Here is a 16,839-nt window from a genome sequence, read left to right as displayed (position 1 = left end):
GTGTTGCTGAAAGTTCAACATGTTCAACTCGTAGCGACTGGCAGTTTGTTTGTTGCCAACCGTCGCTGTCAGTTGTAAACGCAACTGGCAAAAAATTGATCGCTCAGATTCCAGTTTTAGTCACAGTTGCCCCTTAAGGCTGGCAAATTTTTTTGAACATGAAATAAGGTCGCTGAAGTTTAAATTGCGGGGGCTGCATTGGAAAAGAAGTTAGCGCGATACATCCTCCATTTTTCGAGATATTTTTTCAAACTTGGCTAACATGTAGCATATGGTCTGAGTAACATTCCCATTTAAATTCAGTGCTGCGAAGTGTCCCGATTTGGTCGTAGGCCTAATCGCTATGCGTCGGTATTGAAAAATACGATGTTCCGACTTATGCTATAAAGATAGGATTTTAGAATATCTATGTCCTGATTTTATGATTTTAGATGTCATTTCTATGCTTTCTTTAAACATAATATTTAAGCTTTCTTGAATATTATTTTCCCTTTCATTTTTCAATGATAAAAATCAACGTTAAGAATATCACTAGCCAATTGTGGATTAATATAATGAGTGTCTCAAGTGACTCAGCAAGGTTACTCATGCTATGCGGTTGATGCATTTGATGCGTTGACGGGAGATTGTGCACCTGTTTATTTACATTAATGTTCGATCAGTTTACAGGATATGGAATCACTGGCATACAAAATGTCCAGATTTTAACAGGCCAAAAATTTTACATGCTATAGGTATCATATGGACACTAATTAAACTAAATTCTGAAGTCTATCTTTAAATCAGCCACTGGAAAGTACATTGACATAGGCCTAGATCACTGTTAGAAAGTTTGGTGCCCTAGCCTCTGAAAAGCCCTTTATTCATCTGACTAATCGATGATTAGTTGACAATACATGCTCCATAATAAACAAATGGTTATTAACGAATGAATTGATGTTGATTTTTTTTTTGAAGGTTTGATAATTACACAGCGTCAATGATGGTGGATGGAATAGCTGTGAATTTAGGTTTATGGGACACTGCTGGACAAGAGGATTATGACAGACTACGTCCTTTGTCATATCCGCAGGTACAAAGAACAAACCTTGTTTCATTGGAACCTCCTTCATCTGAACTATCTCAGATTTAACAACTCAATATAACAATCTACTATGAATTTTGTACTAATTTTGAAATATTTTAATCGATTTCATGCTGAATACAACAAACAAAGTATCAGTTGTTTATGAATAGATTTTTCGAATTTTTGTTATAATGAGGTTCCATTGTATTTCAATTGTATTTTTGATTGACTATCTCTTGAAGCGAGCGACTGCCTGTAATGACTCTGGGATCGTAACGCATCCAAGGGCATCACGACGGCACCCAAAAAAGTGGATAAATGATCTGGACGATATTGCATTTCTGGAGTCTGTAAAGACGCAAGCTCAGAACCAACTGACTAGTACGAAAATCTCTGCTGCCAAGATTGGCCTCATCATCAGTATACCAAAAATAGAGTGCGTGTCTAACAGCAATGATCCAAGTGATCTCTATGTATATGGTGAGGCCATAAATGTGGTCCAGGACTTCAAGTATCTTGGCTCCATGATCGCCTAAAGCAGCAATGATCTGAAACGACGCAGGGCCAGAGTTGCCGCTTCTCCGGATTTCTCCGGAATTCCGGATTTAAAAAAATCCAATTTCATTTCCGGATTTTTGGGAGAACTCAAATAACCACAAAATAAAACATCGCAAAAAAAATAAAATCAATTCGGGATTCGACCCTAAACATCAAAACGTAACGGCTCCGTAGAGGGTTTGTGCTGCCACTACGTGGCAACAACCCCGCAGTACACGATTAAACCAAGATGACGCGACGATCGAAATCGACTGACGCTTCGTTTGTTTTTGGCTCTGGTTTATATATGAGGTGTATTTGGCGGAACCAATCGCTATTTGAAAAAATGATCTATACACATTGTTGTTATTGACATATCTTGGAGTGAGTAAGTGTATAACCTTTGAGAAAACGCTTACTGAAAGTTTGAAGCGACAGATTTTCATTGGATTGTAATTGACAGACGTGAAAATTGATACACACTCCCGGTAATGAAAGTGAGGCCTATAACGCGAATTGCGCCAGAACGCATCTCCTGGCGTTCTAATTTCAAAAATTTTTCTGGGGGAGGGCCCCAGACCTCCCGACTAATTTTCCAGATTTTTAGCTTCACATAAGTGGCAACTCTGCAGGGCTCTTACTTGGGCTTACTTGGGGTAGCTGGAATAATTCTGGAGAAGTAGTGACACCCCAGTGGCAACCAAGATAAAGCTCTTCAAGGCCTCATGACGTGTCTTAGTACTTTTATATGGCTGTCTGTCTTGGGTCATCACATCAGAAATGGAGAGCCGCATCAACTTGTTTGCGACATCTCAAATGACCACGTCTACGAGATGACTAAATCCAGGCTGCTTATCGAGCAAGTTTGATCTAGACAGCTGAGATTCCTGGGCCACATTCTACGCCTGCCAGAAGAGGAGCCAGCTAGAATATATGCCCTCTATGTGCCACAACATGGTTAATGACAGCGCATCTCCTACCTGAAATATATTCAGCAAATCTTAGGAAATTACAACAACCACCTGTCCCCACAGAGTATCGCAGACCTTGCCACGGACAGAAAGGGTTGGTCAAAGCTTGCAGGCGCCTGCTCGGCAGCCATCCGATGATGATGATGCATTTCAATAGATATTTTTGGGCATTTTTTCGCTGTAATGGCAAGCATGCAAGTTGTTCTACTTTTCTAACTGATTCTTAGGCCTACTCCGTTTCAATTTTTGAAATTGTTCCTTGGGAATTCTTACTATTCAACGATTTTCCTAAGAAATCCTAATTTTCCCTATGATGTCCATAGTAGGTGCTATCATGCTGTCGAACATTATTCTGCAAAAGCCCTACACTGACTAGCATCCAATGACACTAAATGGTATTCTTAAGCCCGCTTCACACAGCAAAACAATTGTTTCACCAAAAGAGAAGACAAGTCTTATTAATTAAAATTTTACCCTCAATCGATTAAACATTCAACACAAATGGCATAGCAAAATGACGCAGATAACATTTCTTCAGCCATGGAATCCACGAAGACAGCAATACAATCAGTTATTCACATCAATTTGTGTTTATGTCATGTGATGCAGTGATGCTCCCTTATCGGTTATTTGGCCGTGGTAGATGTTTTCCAAAACAGAAAACATCCAGAACACATTGGATGAAAAAGGTTTTCAACACACAAACTTATTTGCACATCACACGGTGTTATTGTTTCCAATGCATACGGCATATGTAAAAGACTTTGCGTTTTCACAGGTAAAAACATTTTTTCCTTGCCACGTGCGTTGGGCTTTAAATTCTGTTACCTCAGCAAGTATCTACAGCCTTAAAGTCGATGGCCTTTCAACAAGATTCAATCCTTATCAAGTATAAAATAGGAAAGTGCACCTAGAGGCATCTATTTTTCTGAGAGGCGTCAAATCTGAGGGGTCAAATCACATGGATAACCTTGATATGCTAATTAGCCATGTGCTCAAACTGCAAATTCAATCGTATTTTATTCAGCAAATATCAACTCCATTTCAATTTTGCTTTATTGAACAAATAGAATATCAAATCCAATTCAATTTTGTTTTATTGAGCAAATTTTAGAAATCCAATTCTATTCCGCATTCAAATCAAGGAAAAGATTGATCTGAGGTATTTGTTCCTGCCAGCCTGTACTGTGCTACTTGCGAAAACACGATTGTAATGTGTAAATTATAGGTATTTACTCTGAGCTGGGAGTGAATTTGACAAATATAATCCACAGAATGCATTTGCCATTTTATGAAAAGCAGACAGGCTGGCCACAGTGCCCATTGGGGATCTTGTAGGCTACTGTATTTTAACAGGTTTACTATGTAATTTGTTGTTCATGATTTTGAGTTTTTAATAAAAGTTTAGCTCTCAGTCAGGATTCGCATCGTTTGGGTCTTTCCAGTCCTGCCAACATCTACGATATTGGCGTAGTTTTTTCGAGAAAGTTCCCGTCACTACGCTAGTAGGGATACAATTTGAAAGGCCTAGAGCGCAAAATAAAAAAATGAGATAAATTTTATGCTTAAAGACATTTCTTTTCTTAATTTTATGATTTCAACTCAATACCTACAATGATTTTACCATTGTGAGTAAAATTACCAAAAAACTGAACTTTACTACAATGAATACCTGCCATGTCCGCTGCAAGGTTATTTTGATTAGTGCACGCATTGTCTATCGATGAATGACCTATATATATTAAACACACGCCAGCTCGGTGTTCGGGAGTCTCTCACAGGGAGGAAAGTTTTCCGGATTTTTCAAGTCCAAGGTCATTTTTCTGAAAACCCTTAAAACGATAAGAAAATGTGAGGGGGGGGGGGGTAGGGTTTATTCGAAAGTTTGCTGTTACCGGTGGCCGTAAAAGCGCCGCAGACCGGACAACATTTATATCGTTTTACAGTTAGATTCTATTAGATTCTATTACTGAAGTGTATAATTTCCTTCTGTTACAATTATCGATCTATCCACAGGCATTTGAATATGGGCTTTGACCTTGTTGGTGTGTAAAAAATGATACAATTTATCGTAATCTTAATTATTCTAATTTAATAACTCTTAATTATCCATGATGCAACTGTTTTACCCATGATCCAATGCGCATCCCTCGTCTAACTATACTATACAGAAAGGCTGGAAATGCTCCTATCTCCGTAATGCTTAAATCTACCCGCAAATATCGGGACAGATGACGTCACAGCAATCCCGAAGAGGCATCGCGAATTTTCAAAAATCCATTTTGTTGCCAGTTAAAATCTTTAATGGAGCTAAAACAGTGTCAATATTTCCAAAAAATCATCTACAATTGAAATTATGGGCACTCCTTATATGTCAGGATTAAAATTCACTCTAAGGACGTACTTCGGCAATCATCGGCAGTGTTTGGCTGTCCCGATAATTGCGGGTAGATTTAAGCATTACGGAGATAGGATCGTTTTCTGTATAGTTAAACGACGGGTGCGCGTTGCATCATGGGTAAAATATTATAAAACATGGCGGATTATCGAAGTAGGAACAACGTATCGCTGGTGAATTATCCATTATCAAAGCCCATATTCAAGTGCCTGTGATCTTTCGGCGATAGCCGTGCACCTGTGTGACGTGACCTCATTTGTACGTGTAGGCTACGTCTATTTATAGCCACTAGTAGTAGTACGTTTAGTGAGAAAACATGGCGTTGTCGTGTCTCGAGTGTCTATACTCAATACAGTCATTCGGGTGGCGCGGTGCGCAGCGCACAATGTTCACTTATTTAGGGGTTCGACCTCTACTGCTTAAGATGCTGATTGTTAGTGAAATGTGGATGTGCCGCATTGGAAATGGTCATTACTTTCAAAATATGTGATCGTTTATGGGCTCAAATCGCTCTAAGTGCTCGGAAAACGCTTTTAATTTCATAAGATTTTTCTGGCTGTGTAAGTGATTTAGGTGAGCTATATAATGACCACGCTGCAACTGAGACGTAAACAAGTTAGACTGCATTGCTTCGATGCTTTGACAAACTGACTCCTAAGCAAGAGGACCTTCCAAATCAAATGTAAAATATAGCTGTAAACAGGGTCTTAGCCAGCACCCGTCCTACCCGTCATTTACGACGGGGAGAAAATGAAAAACTGAAATTGACGGGACCGGAAAGTTTGGTCAAGACTGGTCAGAATATGAAGATTTTCTTAAAAATGACAGGCTGTATAAACATAGCAGGCGTTTTGTTTATTTTGCATGTGTATCCATCTGACCCTTTACAATAAATAAATGATAACCCCTTGTGGAGTACGTGCATGTATGTCATGATACTGTAGCCTGCAAACTAAAAGATAGCTTCTGCACCTATCATGGTATGGAAGTATTACAAACAGCTGTTATGTAGATCAGTGCTGAGACAAGTGTCTAGTCACATTGCTCAACCTCTGAAAGTCCTAGTAAATGATAAATAAATATATACATACTTAGATCTCAGTTGAATTAAGCTTCGTTTTTTTTTCATTCATTTCTATCATTTTCTATCACATTCAGACAGGTTTTATACCTATCCATTCCTCTGACTCCAAGTGCTCTTAAAATCACTTAAATTGTGGCCGAAATTCAAGATTCTTTGGGGGTAGGCCCCCAAATCCCCCTTTGACGAGGGGGGGACATCCCACTCCAGCTCCCCCCCTCTTGGTACCTCGGGTATCGCCTGCGGCACCACTTGAATTGGACTGGCTGATTATTTCGGATGTTCCAATTTTGATACGTACATATTCATTTCTGGCTAAGACCCTGGCTGTAAAGCAGCAATAACGGGTTTTCTGACATTTTACATTCATGTGACCTGAAGGGATTCATTGCTTCGGATTCCATCAGTTGTTAATTTATGATAATATTGATGATAGTGCTTTATTGGTGATCTACAACTTTACATATGTATGTATTCAAATATTTCAATAATACAGATGTCTTATCAAATTAACAGAGATATATTCCTATCACTGTTTAACATCAACTCATCAGAGTAAGATTGAGTTCTTGATAGAACAAATCAAGATCTAAATGATGTAATATTATCAAAATGCTTCACGAATGCATGTTTTAAATTCAGTTTCAAAGCTGGATCAAATCATAAACATGGTATAAGTACATATACACATAAGTGCCATATGCCAATGGGTACGATTAGTTCATGCAACTCCCAACGGAACTTTGAAAGCGCCAAACAATTAAGGTACATCAGTACATTTTACGTGGTAGCCCTTGTGGATCCACAAATCCCGGATATGTGTCGAGCTCCTTCGAAATAATTGTTATATACCGATAAGAATTATTTTGGTGAAATCTTTGTGCTCTTCCCAATTGCGACATTTAAACCAGCAAGGCAGATACCCTTGACGCTGCTTTGCAGCTATATCAATTATTAAGTTGATCTTGGGGTTAATACGTATTCTAATGAAACAGGTCCCGACAATAAAGATACAACATGTATGGAATAAAAATTGTATTGATTTCTCTACTATCGGTGCACGGCTAATATGGTCCCAGGGAAAAATCCATTACTATGATAGGAATTCATCTCGTAGTTGAATCAATACCTCACGAGCTGTCTTCTCATATGCATGTGTCTTGTATATATGATAGATTCTGTGAAGTAAGTCGTGGAAGAATGAAGCTGCAGCAACTGTTAATGCCTAACAGGCAACAAAAAGTCCTGTCAGAAATTTAAGGATTTCTATTCAAATGTGTATCCATGTTTAACAGCGTCTAGTGAAGGCAAATTATTCAATTTATTTGAGTTTTTTATTCAAAACTACTCTACTGGTGAGGAAACTACTATCAAAATTACTCCAAATCTGTTTTTGATATTGGCAGGTCTGTCTTCTTCTTCCTTAATTGCAAAATTGTTGCACATGACATGTCCTATGATTGTGGTGATTTTCAAGGTCAATGATTACTGTATTTGTTCACCAGGGGATGTTGAATATTGATATTTTCAGATCATCAAGAATGAATTGTGTCATTAGACCCCTAGTTGTTATCATTTTGAAATGAAAATTTCTAGAAGCTCTTTTACAGATTTTATTTTTCTATGCAGTCTTGTGTTTTGATAAATAAAAATACACAATTACTTTTGTGGCCTCATCTTATCCGGCTGGTTGTTTGTTTAGGTAGATCCCTCTTTGGTAATTGCATAAAATGATATGTTATATATTTTTTGTTACTTTTCTCTGCAGACGGATGTGTTTTTAATATGTTATAGCGTAGTGAGTCCATCGTCGTTTGAAAATGTCACAACAAAGTGGTTTCCAGAAATAAAACATCACTGCCCCGAAGCCCCGATTATTTTAGTCGGTAAGTCGTGATATTCTGAATCATTGCCGGTTTTCTCAGATAGCCAGATGTATCTTGAGCTATGTGATTTTTGAGGTGAATCATTTGTTGTTGTCAGATATTGAAGAAACTGCTTTAAAGAATATTCATTACAAAAACTTACCTTTTGTTTGCCTGGTTACTTCCTTTTAATGGGTTTGCAATTATCTCTTCTGACAATGGATTTCCATGAATGCAATTTTTTGTTCACCATGGACGTAGTGGGATACCTTAGTTTCAGATATTAACATTCCGAACTTGAATCTGTGATCCCAAAGATTTTCTAGACTTATCATAAAAACATTTATTTTCAACCTTTTCTATGCATTTTTTACTGGAGCCAAAGCACAGGTTCCATAAATAAACATTAAGACTGGTGATTGAAAGCAGAAAGTCAAAATGCACTTAATTCATTAATCGTATAAATCATCATTTTTGAGCCAGACCCCTAAAGTAACGATTAAAAATGCCGGTCGGCTGTACTTATAGGCATCTTGACAAAAAAATTACATCATCACAATTCCTATGCATCTGACAGACATCTGAAATTTTTGCTTTAATGTTTGTAGGAACAAAAATAGATCTGAGGGAAGATAAAAAAGCGATATCGCAGCTAGCTGGTCAGGGTCTATCTGCGATTAAACGTGAACAGGGAATAAAACTTGCATCAAAAATACGCGCGAATAAATATATGGAATGTTCAGCATTGACTCAGCGTGGATTAAAACAAGTAAGTCCTAAAAAGGAAGCTATCCGACAGTATTAAATGCCACTAGTTACCTTGCAATTTTACCTCCCATCGACTGGCACCGCCTGCTTTATTGTTCACTAGATCTATTGATGTTTAGGGGGAAGGGTGCAAAAGGTTTGGGTACTTCCCACGTATAACTTTACCTAACTCATTGCCTGCCAAAAACGAACTGGTACGTTCAATATCTCCCATCACTTGCCTGGCAAAACCGTACTGGTACGGTTGACTTGTTTCTTAACTTAAACGATAGATGGCAAATTCATCGCACAACATCAGTTAGTTGAATGCCTTTTACTACTAAACCAAACTATCGTCAGTAGTTATATTCATTGTGTTAGTGACGTCATTTATTTAATTGGGGACTGAACACGCATGAATGGGCATATTTTCTGCAAAATACCCCCTTTTCACTGGTCATTGCTGCAGATTTTATCACTCTTAGAAGAAATGCCGCTTATTTTACATGAAAAAGCAAGACCAGAATATAGCTGCAAATCATCGATAATGAGTTCTCTGCACAGCCCTGTTAGTATTCTTGATCTTGTCTGAATACTGTGTCGATCACGATAATATCTATGCCGATTCAGTCACACCGCGCTATTGAAAATGAAGGGAATTTAATAGAATCCTGTTCAACGGTCAACACAGTTTTATAAAACGAAGGTCTACAAACGTCAATTAGGCTTACTTGAAACCATGGATAACTGGACCAGATGGTTATTTGAATCTCGACCGTTAGGCCTTATAGTCTTTATGGATTGTGACAAAGCATTTGATAAGGTACTAAATCAGCGATTACTAAACAAACTATAAGTATCAAATGATGGGTCGCTTAAACGGCTCAGCAGTTTTCTCCGATCGAAAACAGGTGGCTGAAATCAACGGAACTGTCTCATCTTCGAAATAAGTAGATCTTACTAGTGGAGTCAGGCAAGGTAGTATTCTAAGTCGTCTTCTCTTCACTGTCCTGAGAGACAGTTATCTTAAATGTATAGGACCGAGTAAATTTCCAAAACGACCTAATCAAGTTCAGTCCTGTACATGGTCAGAAACATGTATGGTTAGCTTCAACCTGAAAAGGCATAATATGGATATCGGATACAAAGAAACAAGAAAAACAAGAAAATTTTGTTCTAATGAAAAAAAATTTGTTCGATCGAACAATATACATTTTATTCGAACGAAAAACTTTTCCTTCTGACAAAAAATTTGTTCAAGTAAGAAGCTTAAGAAGCTATGTTATTGTTTGAAGGAAAAACTTTTTGTCCCGACAAAAAAAAATTGGTGAGCAAAAATTTTATTCAAATAATAGTTCGAATGAAAACAATTCTGTTCGATCGAACATTTTCAAATTTTCAATTTTGTTTGATCGAATAAAACATTTTCGGTTAGAAAGAAAAACTTTTTGTTCTGACAAAAGAATTTGTTAGAACGAAAAGAGGTTTCGGACGAAAAAAAGATCTTATCATCCGGGGCTCCGTAACAGAGGAGGCTTAGACCTATTGCACTTTAACCCTCGTAAATATTGTATTGTACACCTCTATTTAACATGGTTAGGTCTCATGGTGTATTCAATTTGTAAAATCAATTTCATTTTCGGACGAAGAAACAAATCTTTGTACTATGTGTCATAGCAATGTTGCTGAATCTTCTATCGCAAATTTTGTTTGAATTTCAATCCATGAATCCGTAAATAAACACAACAATTATATTGTGTTTGTTTTAAACAGTTAACCACGTAGGCCTAAAAGTAGCACAACTTAACCCTTTCAGTGCGTCTACACCACAGTGCGTTGTATAAATCAGTGATAGATTTTGCTAGTACATCGCACTGCAGTGTATTTATCTAATTAGTAATTAGTAATTATCTCTATTGAAAAATGGCAGCACCTGTCAAACATAGTGAAATACTAGTAACTAACGATACACCGCGCCGCGGTGTAGACGCACTATAGTGGTATTCCCGTTATTCAACACACTAGGGTGGAATGTTTGAAAATTTTCAAATTATCTTCAGCACTATAGGGTATTAATTGGTCAGCACTGAAGGGGTTAATAAACCACTCCTATCACCCGCGGTATCGGAAACAATGCGGCGACATTTTTTCATCATCCCGAAATCCACTGGAGGCTACTCGTCACTTCGATAATCAATTTAAGTGAAAATGAATTTATTGCTGCAAGATTTCACATTCAGCCGCGGTCTTCCTACAGTAAATTTTAACAATTACCCATTTTCTTCACCAGTACACTTACCGACCCACAGGATATAGTTTACTCTAAATATTATAAGCACTGGCGAACTCTGAAGATCGATGAATCAACTTGTGTCTTTTCATCGTCGCTCCGCAGATCCGCTGCGAGTTCTCGTCGCTATGAGAATTAAAGCAAGTACAAATAAATTTATTACTCCCAGTGATTTGGCCGTGGGCTTCAAACAGTTAGTTTCTTTATTGGATATTTTCATTGGATAAATCATTAGAGTACTGAATCGTATAGGCCTAAACACGCCAAACTAATGCAGGGGAGAAAAGCTGTTGTGGTGACGAGGTATCAATAAATGGATTTATTACTACCAGTGATTCGACCGCAGGTTTCAACCATTTATCAATATTCTATTTTTCCTACAGTACATACCGATCTTTACCAAATCCAGGGGATATTTACTCAATGCCTGTATATTACACATTCTTATCCGTAAGCTGGACTCAAGCTTGATATTTGGAGTGAGCGTCTCGAATGCCGCAGTGCATAGGAGATCGTTTCTAGGTCGCTTGAAGTGTTTATTGAGTTGTACGCGACCTCTAGGCCGACTGAGCTTTACTGTTTCAAGCAAGCATAGTATAGTAGTTGTGATTATTTACGGAATCGTGGATTGAACTTCAAACGAAATTTGCAATAAAAAATTTGGCAACATTGCTGCAAAGCGAAGTAGGCCTACAAACAATTTCTTCATAATCCGAAAATGAAATCGATTTTACGAATTGAATACCCCAGAGACCTATCCCTGTTTAATAAGGTGTGGGAATACGATGTTTAGGAGGGTTGAAATTCAGTAGGCCTAAGACCAATCTGATGTTATGAAGCTTTTAACATTCTGTTTGTTATACCATCCGGACCACAGGCTTTATTAATAGGCAACTGTTGTATCAATTTGGAGATGCAATCCGGAGATGTTAAGTTAATTGTAACATTATTTACACATCGGTCTGGGAAATCGGGAAGTTTTTGACGTTATGATATTTTTAGCATTGGTTGACGTCTATGACATCATGCCAATGCTAGTAAAATGGATCGAAAATAGTAGTACGAAAAAATAGCGCCGACTCTTCTAATTTTCATAGTAACTTCAAATTGTCACTCCGTTCATGTAAAACATTAGAAACAGCTGAAAATGACGAAAAAATGTTTCAATTATTCACCACAACATAGCGTCGCCAGATTTCTGATTTAATGGTCCAAAAAGTTATTCGATCGCATTTTTCTCGTTCATTATATGGTAGATGAGAGCGGGTTAAACAATCGCGTAGCGATATGTCCGCATTGACATTGGCAGTAAAGAATGGGGAACAGCCTCTTCTGAATAGAAAAACATAAAATTATGTACCTCCGGTTTATAAATATCACAGTGTTTGGATATCACTGTTATTCCAACTATCAGTATCCATGGGATTATTTGGGATTAATTCTCAGCGTCAGAGTACGTATTTCTAGAGCAGTGGAACGGCAGCCTACTCGTGACTGAAACCCATATGTGATCGTGCAGGAACGCCTTTACTAAAGTTTAAACCATTTCATGATGACACAAAACATCAAACGGTAAACGGTAGGCTACCACCATGATACGATATCACCAATAAAGATAGATCATTTTATTCAATTTTACCAGAGTTGTTTATTGGAGGAAAATATCATTGTTAAGAACGCCAAGAACAACCATGTTGTATCATCAATCAGTTGACTGACATTGTAAAATTCGATTCGGCTATATTCTAATATAAGTTTTCACTTTAGGACGCCCTACCCGCCTGCTGCGCACTCATAAGGCGGTAGCACCCTCTTACGCACTCAGCAGAGATTCGCTTTGTAATGCGCGCCGGGAAAAAATACCTTTTATTATCTTTTCCATACGTTAAACAACAGTGATTGAATTTACGCGTTGTTTGTCGTAAATTGCAATATTGCGATGGTTATTTGCTGTAGTTTTTGGAATTGAATCGAGCGGCCTCGGTAGCTCAGTGAGATTAGGCGTGATGCTGTTGAATCCACTATCAATGCTGAGTGACAAGTGGGTTCGATCCTGTTGGCTGCGAACAGTGTGCCGGCAACACTTCAAAGGCCGTACCGTCGTGAGGTTAAATGAACAATCCAATAGGAATAGTCTTGGGAAACCAAGATCCAAAGGACGTACGTAAAGCCAAACAAACAAAAAGACAAACAAACAATCATCAGCCGGCCTCAGTTACACCAACGCCGGCATCGCTCTCTGCAACGTTTTGCATGCATACATGCATCAGAGCTTGGAGCTCTAAAATCAGAGGGTCTTGCAATTGCATTCAGAAAAATCGTTCTGTTTTTGTTTTCATTTTTCAATGGGGCATAACAGTTCATGCGTAAAAATGGGTTTTTGTATCCAAATCTTTATTGATATAAATATCTTGGCTGGGACATTATGGAAAACATTAGAATAAACTAGTTTCGTCTTTTCAACAGAAAGTGTTAACGCATTAATGAGGTTTAACAGTACAAATAGCCTAGGCTAAATCGTTCGGCAGAAAATAAATTCATTTTCAGGAATAAAATCGTACTAGACAAATAGACCTTTAAGTCTGTGGTCCTTCCAATCAACATCGTCATAGAAGATTTGCCGGCAGATGTAAAACATTATAACCACTTAATACCACAGTATAATCTACCAATGCTTCAAGGCCCATAGGGCCTCTTGTTTTGTCACCAAATTCAGTAATAAATTAGCTTTTTCGAAACTCGAGGTACATTCTTTATTTGATTCTTGATCAAAGAGAGTTGGTATACCACTATCAAATTTATCACCCGATAGTTTTCTAATAATTACCCAGTAATTACGTTTTGATGATGATGTACTTCCAAGGCCATTTAGTGATTTATTTTCATGGTTCTCTCTTTGTTCAGCAATCAGGCGATTTACATAGTTTGACTGCAATTTATAGCTAAGGCAGGATCAAGACGATTCAGCTTATGCTTAGATCCATCAGATTTCTTACTCCCGAACAGCATCCCATTTGCATTTGCCCAAACTTTCTCAAAGAAACCAGATTCTTCAGCTTTCTTCTTTATAGAGCTCATCTCAGGGCATAAGTCTACAGACACATAAAAATCTGCCTCTTTTAGGTGCTTTTTATTAAAATATATTTCGAATCTCGCGATCAAAAAATTTCACTATGATTGCGTCAGCATTAACCTTAACGGTCCCAGTTGACCGGGTTTTTGAGGGCACTCGGTGCGTGATTTCAATGTCGGCATAATGTAGTGGCTTAATTTGATCTTTCAAATGGTTATTTAGAGACGACACAATGATTTCTTTACAGTTCTCACCCTCAGAATGCTCAATATTAAAGAATCTCGGATTATTTCTACGAGAATATTGATTTTTTTTCAGTGACTTTAATTTTAAGTTTTATCATTTCGGATTCCGATTTCTTCATGGCTTCCTTCATATCGCGTTCCCGAAGTTTGTATCCTTTTCATGTTGAAGCCCATCTTCCATGTTTCTGACCATGAACGGAACACAGCTTGTTTAGGTCGTTTTGGAAATATGCTTTGTTGGGTACATTTTAAATTAGGTCGTTTTGGAAATATACTCTGTCCGGTACATTTTGAATTACTCTGTATATCATCTATCAGGAGAGCGAAGAGAAGACGACTGAGGATACTACCTTGCGTGACTCCACTAGTTAGACCGATTTATTCCAAGATGAGACAGTTTCGTTGAATTCGGCCACCTGTTTTCGTTCAGGGAAATATGCTGAGCCATTTAAGCGACCCATCATTGATACCGTTTCCGAATATCTTATTTAGTAATCGCTGATGTTGGACCTTATCAAATGCTTTTTTGAAATCCATAAAGATTAATTGAGGCCTAACAGTCCATTTTCCAGAGTCAAATAACCATCTGGTTCAGTCATCCATGGTTTCAAAGTTGGCCTCATTGACTGTCAACCGTCCTTTTATAAAACCGTTTTGACAGTTGAACATGATTCTAACTTCCCTTCGATTTTTATGGCATGTTGCGGCTGCATCAGCTTACACGCGATCGTCGACACAATATTCAGACAAGATCAAGATACGAACGAGGATGAGCAGAAAACCGGTTATCGCTGCTTTGCTGCTATATTTTGGTATTTATATCCAACTTAAGCAGGAACAGCTAAACAGTGCACCTTACATAGGCGGCCATTTTAACAAATCCCCGATAATCGAAGTGACGAGCAGCCTGTGGTGGACTTCGGGATGATGACTCGGGATGAAAAACATGTTGCCTCATTGAATGGGGCTCAATTTTCGATGTTTACGGCCCAACAGTGCTTTTGTAATGTTGATTCATCAAAATTCGCACTGAGTATCTGTAGATCATAGTGAGCCCAATGAAATTAAAAGGATTTTATCGGAAACAGCGGTAAGGTAAAAAACCCCATGTACTTTCGACGAAATAGTGTGGAAAGGGAAAAAAGAATAAATCACGCGAATATCAATAGAACATAATGAAGCAAATTTGATGAAGATATGTCGTTTAGTTTTTGTTTTATGAACATCTGAAAAATACAGAAATCCTGGCAAAGCGCAGTATTTCCTGAAAAATAGGCCTGGCAGGCAAAGAATAAATATATTGCATCATTGTATCATCACTGCGTAAGGTGTGTGATGCCAAAGTTATGTGCCAGGCTTAATAGACGTGTGATCCAAGCCTGTAGCCAGGGGGGTCGTCCGTTCGAATGAACGCCCCTTTTGAGAAAATGTCCTTCATGATTTTGGTAATTTTTAGCCTATGTAACAGGTTCAGAGCCCGGCACCACTTGAGATGTACAGTGTAGGCCAGAGCATCTTACCGGCGACAGCTGGCAGTCCGTTGTTTAGCCTATAATGTTTACATAAACACATGTGGCTTACACTAGGCTCACACGGTAACATAGTTGATGAATTTAAAAAACTTTTTTCATATTTCTTCAATAACATTTTCATCATAGTATTCTTTTATATTACATTCCATTGATTCTATAGATATTTTTAAAATGAGAATTGCTCCAGTAATTACAGATTTATACAAAAAATCATTTTCAAATTCACCAGTCACTTAACGTCTCGGCGAAACAACTACATGCAATGTTCAATGACAGAGAATAAATTAACCCCCCTTGGCCCTCATGCGCATTCATTATGTTGAAGATATAGATACAAAAGCCGTGACGAAAATATTCGCGGGATAACACCCAAGAGGAGTGTAGTTAGCAAACATTATAAATTACACTATTAAACATCCAGAGTTACTTACAGGCCCGTACCCAGGGGGGGGGGATGTGCGTTGGGTGGGAAAGCACCCCCACAATATCTCGAGATCCACTTTTTTCAAAGAAAATTTCTTAGACTTGATTTCACGTCTCCCTTCTCTCGCACTTGCTCACATTCATAATTATGATACAGATATAGACTGTTATCAAAAAATTTGCCAGTGTCCATAAATGAAGGATGAGAATCCAGTGTATAATGTTGGATTCTAATAAAACCTTATCCTGAAAATGTTTTGAGGATTAGTTACAATTTTTTAGTGACATTTTTATATGAAATATTCACTGAATTTGGGCAGAAATGCATCTAAAACGTTTCCATTTTCAAAATTTTCAAATCAAATCAAATAAGTTCCACCCTCTCTTAATTCGCACCCAACCAGTATTCTGTTTTTAAGCATATGATGCTCGCTTTCCTGGGATACAAAACATGAAAAGTGAACCTTTTTTATAATTTATGAACGCCCCTTTCAAAATCCTGGCTACGGGCTTGTGATCTGCCTAACAGAAATAATTGAATCATGCGCTCTACCAAATAGATAAAACTTAACAATATAGATGGTGAAGTTGTCTGTAACATCATGTTTGGG

General features: G+C 37.9%; 1 protein-coding gene across 2 annotated transcripts in view; it reads left to right on the top strand.

The window, feature by feature from the left end:
* Positions 1–16,839, top strand: part of LOC141911323 (ras-related C3 botulinum toxin substrate 1-like) — a 40,725-nt gene that overhangs the window by 17,685 nt on the left and 6,201 nt on the right. For both annotated transcript variants that reach the window (XM_074802321.1, XM_074802320.1), the window contains exons 3-5: positions 958–1,072; positions 7,822–7,939; positions 8,527–8,687. In XM_074802321.1, the coding sequence (XP_074658422.1) occupies positions 958–1,072; positions 7,822–7,939; positions 8,527–8,687 (394 nt within the window). The remainder of the gene's footprint in view (positions 1–957; positions 1,073–7,821; positions 7,940–8,526; positions 8,688–16,839) is intronic.

The sequence above is a fragment of the Tubulanus polymorphus genome, chromosome 9, assembly GCF_964204645.1.
Source record: "Tubulanus polymorphus chromosome 9, tnTubPoly1.2, whole genome shotgun sequence".
Classification (NCBI taxonomy): domain Eukaryota; kingdom Metazoa; phylum Nemertea; class Palaeonemertea; order Tubulaniformes; family Tubulanidae; genus Tubulanus; species Tubulanus polymorphus.
The sequence above is the reverse complement of the archived record's forward strand: the minus strand, read 5'-3'. Positions and strand labels throughout refer to the sequence as shown.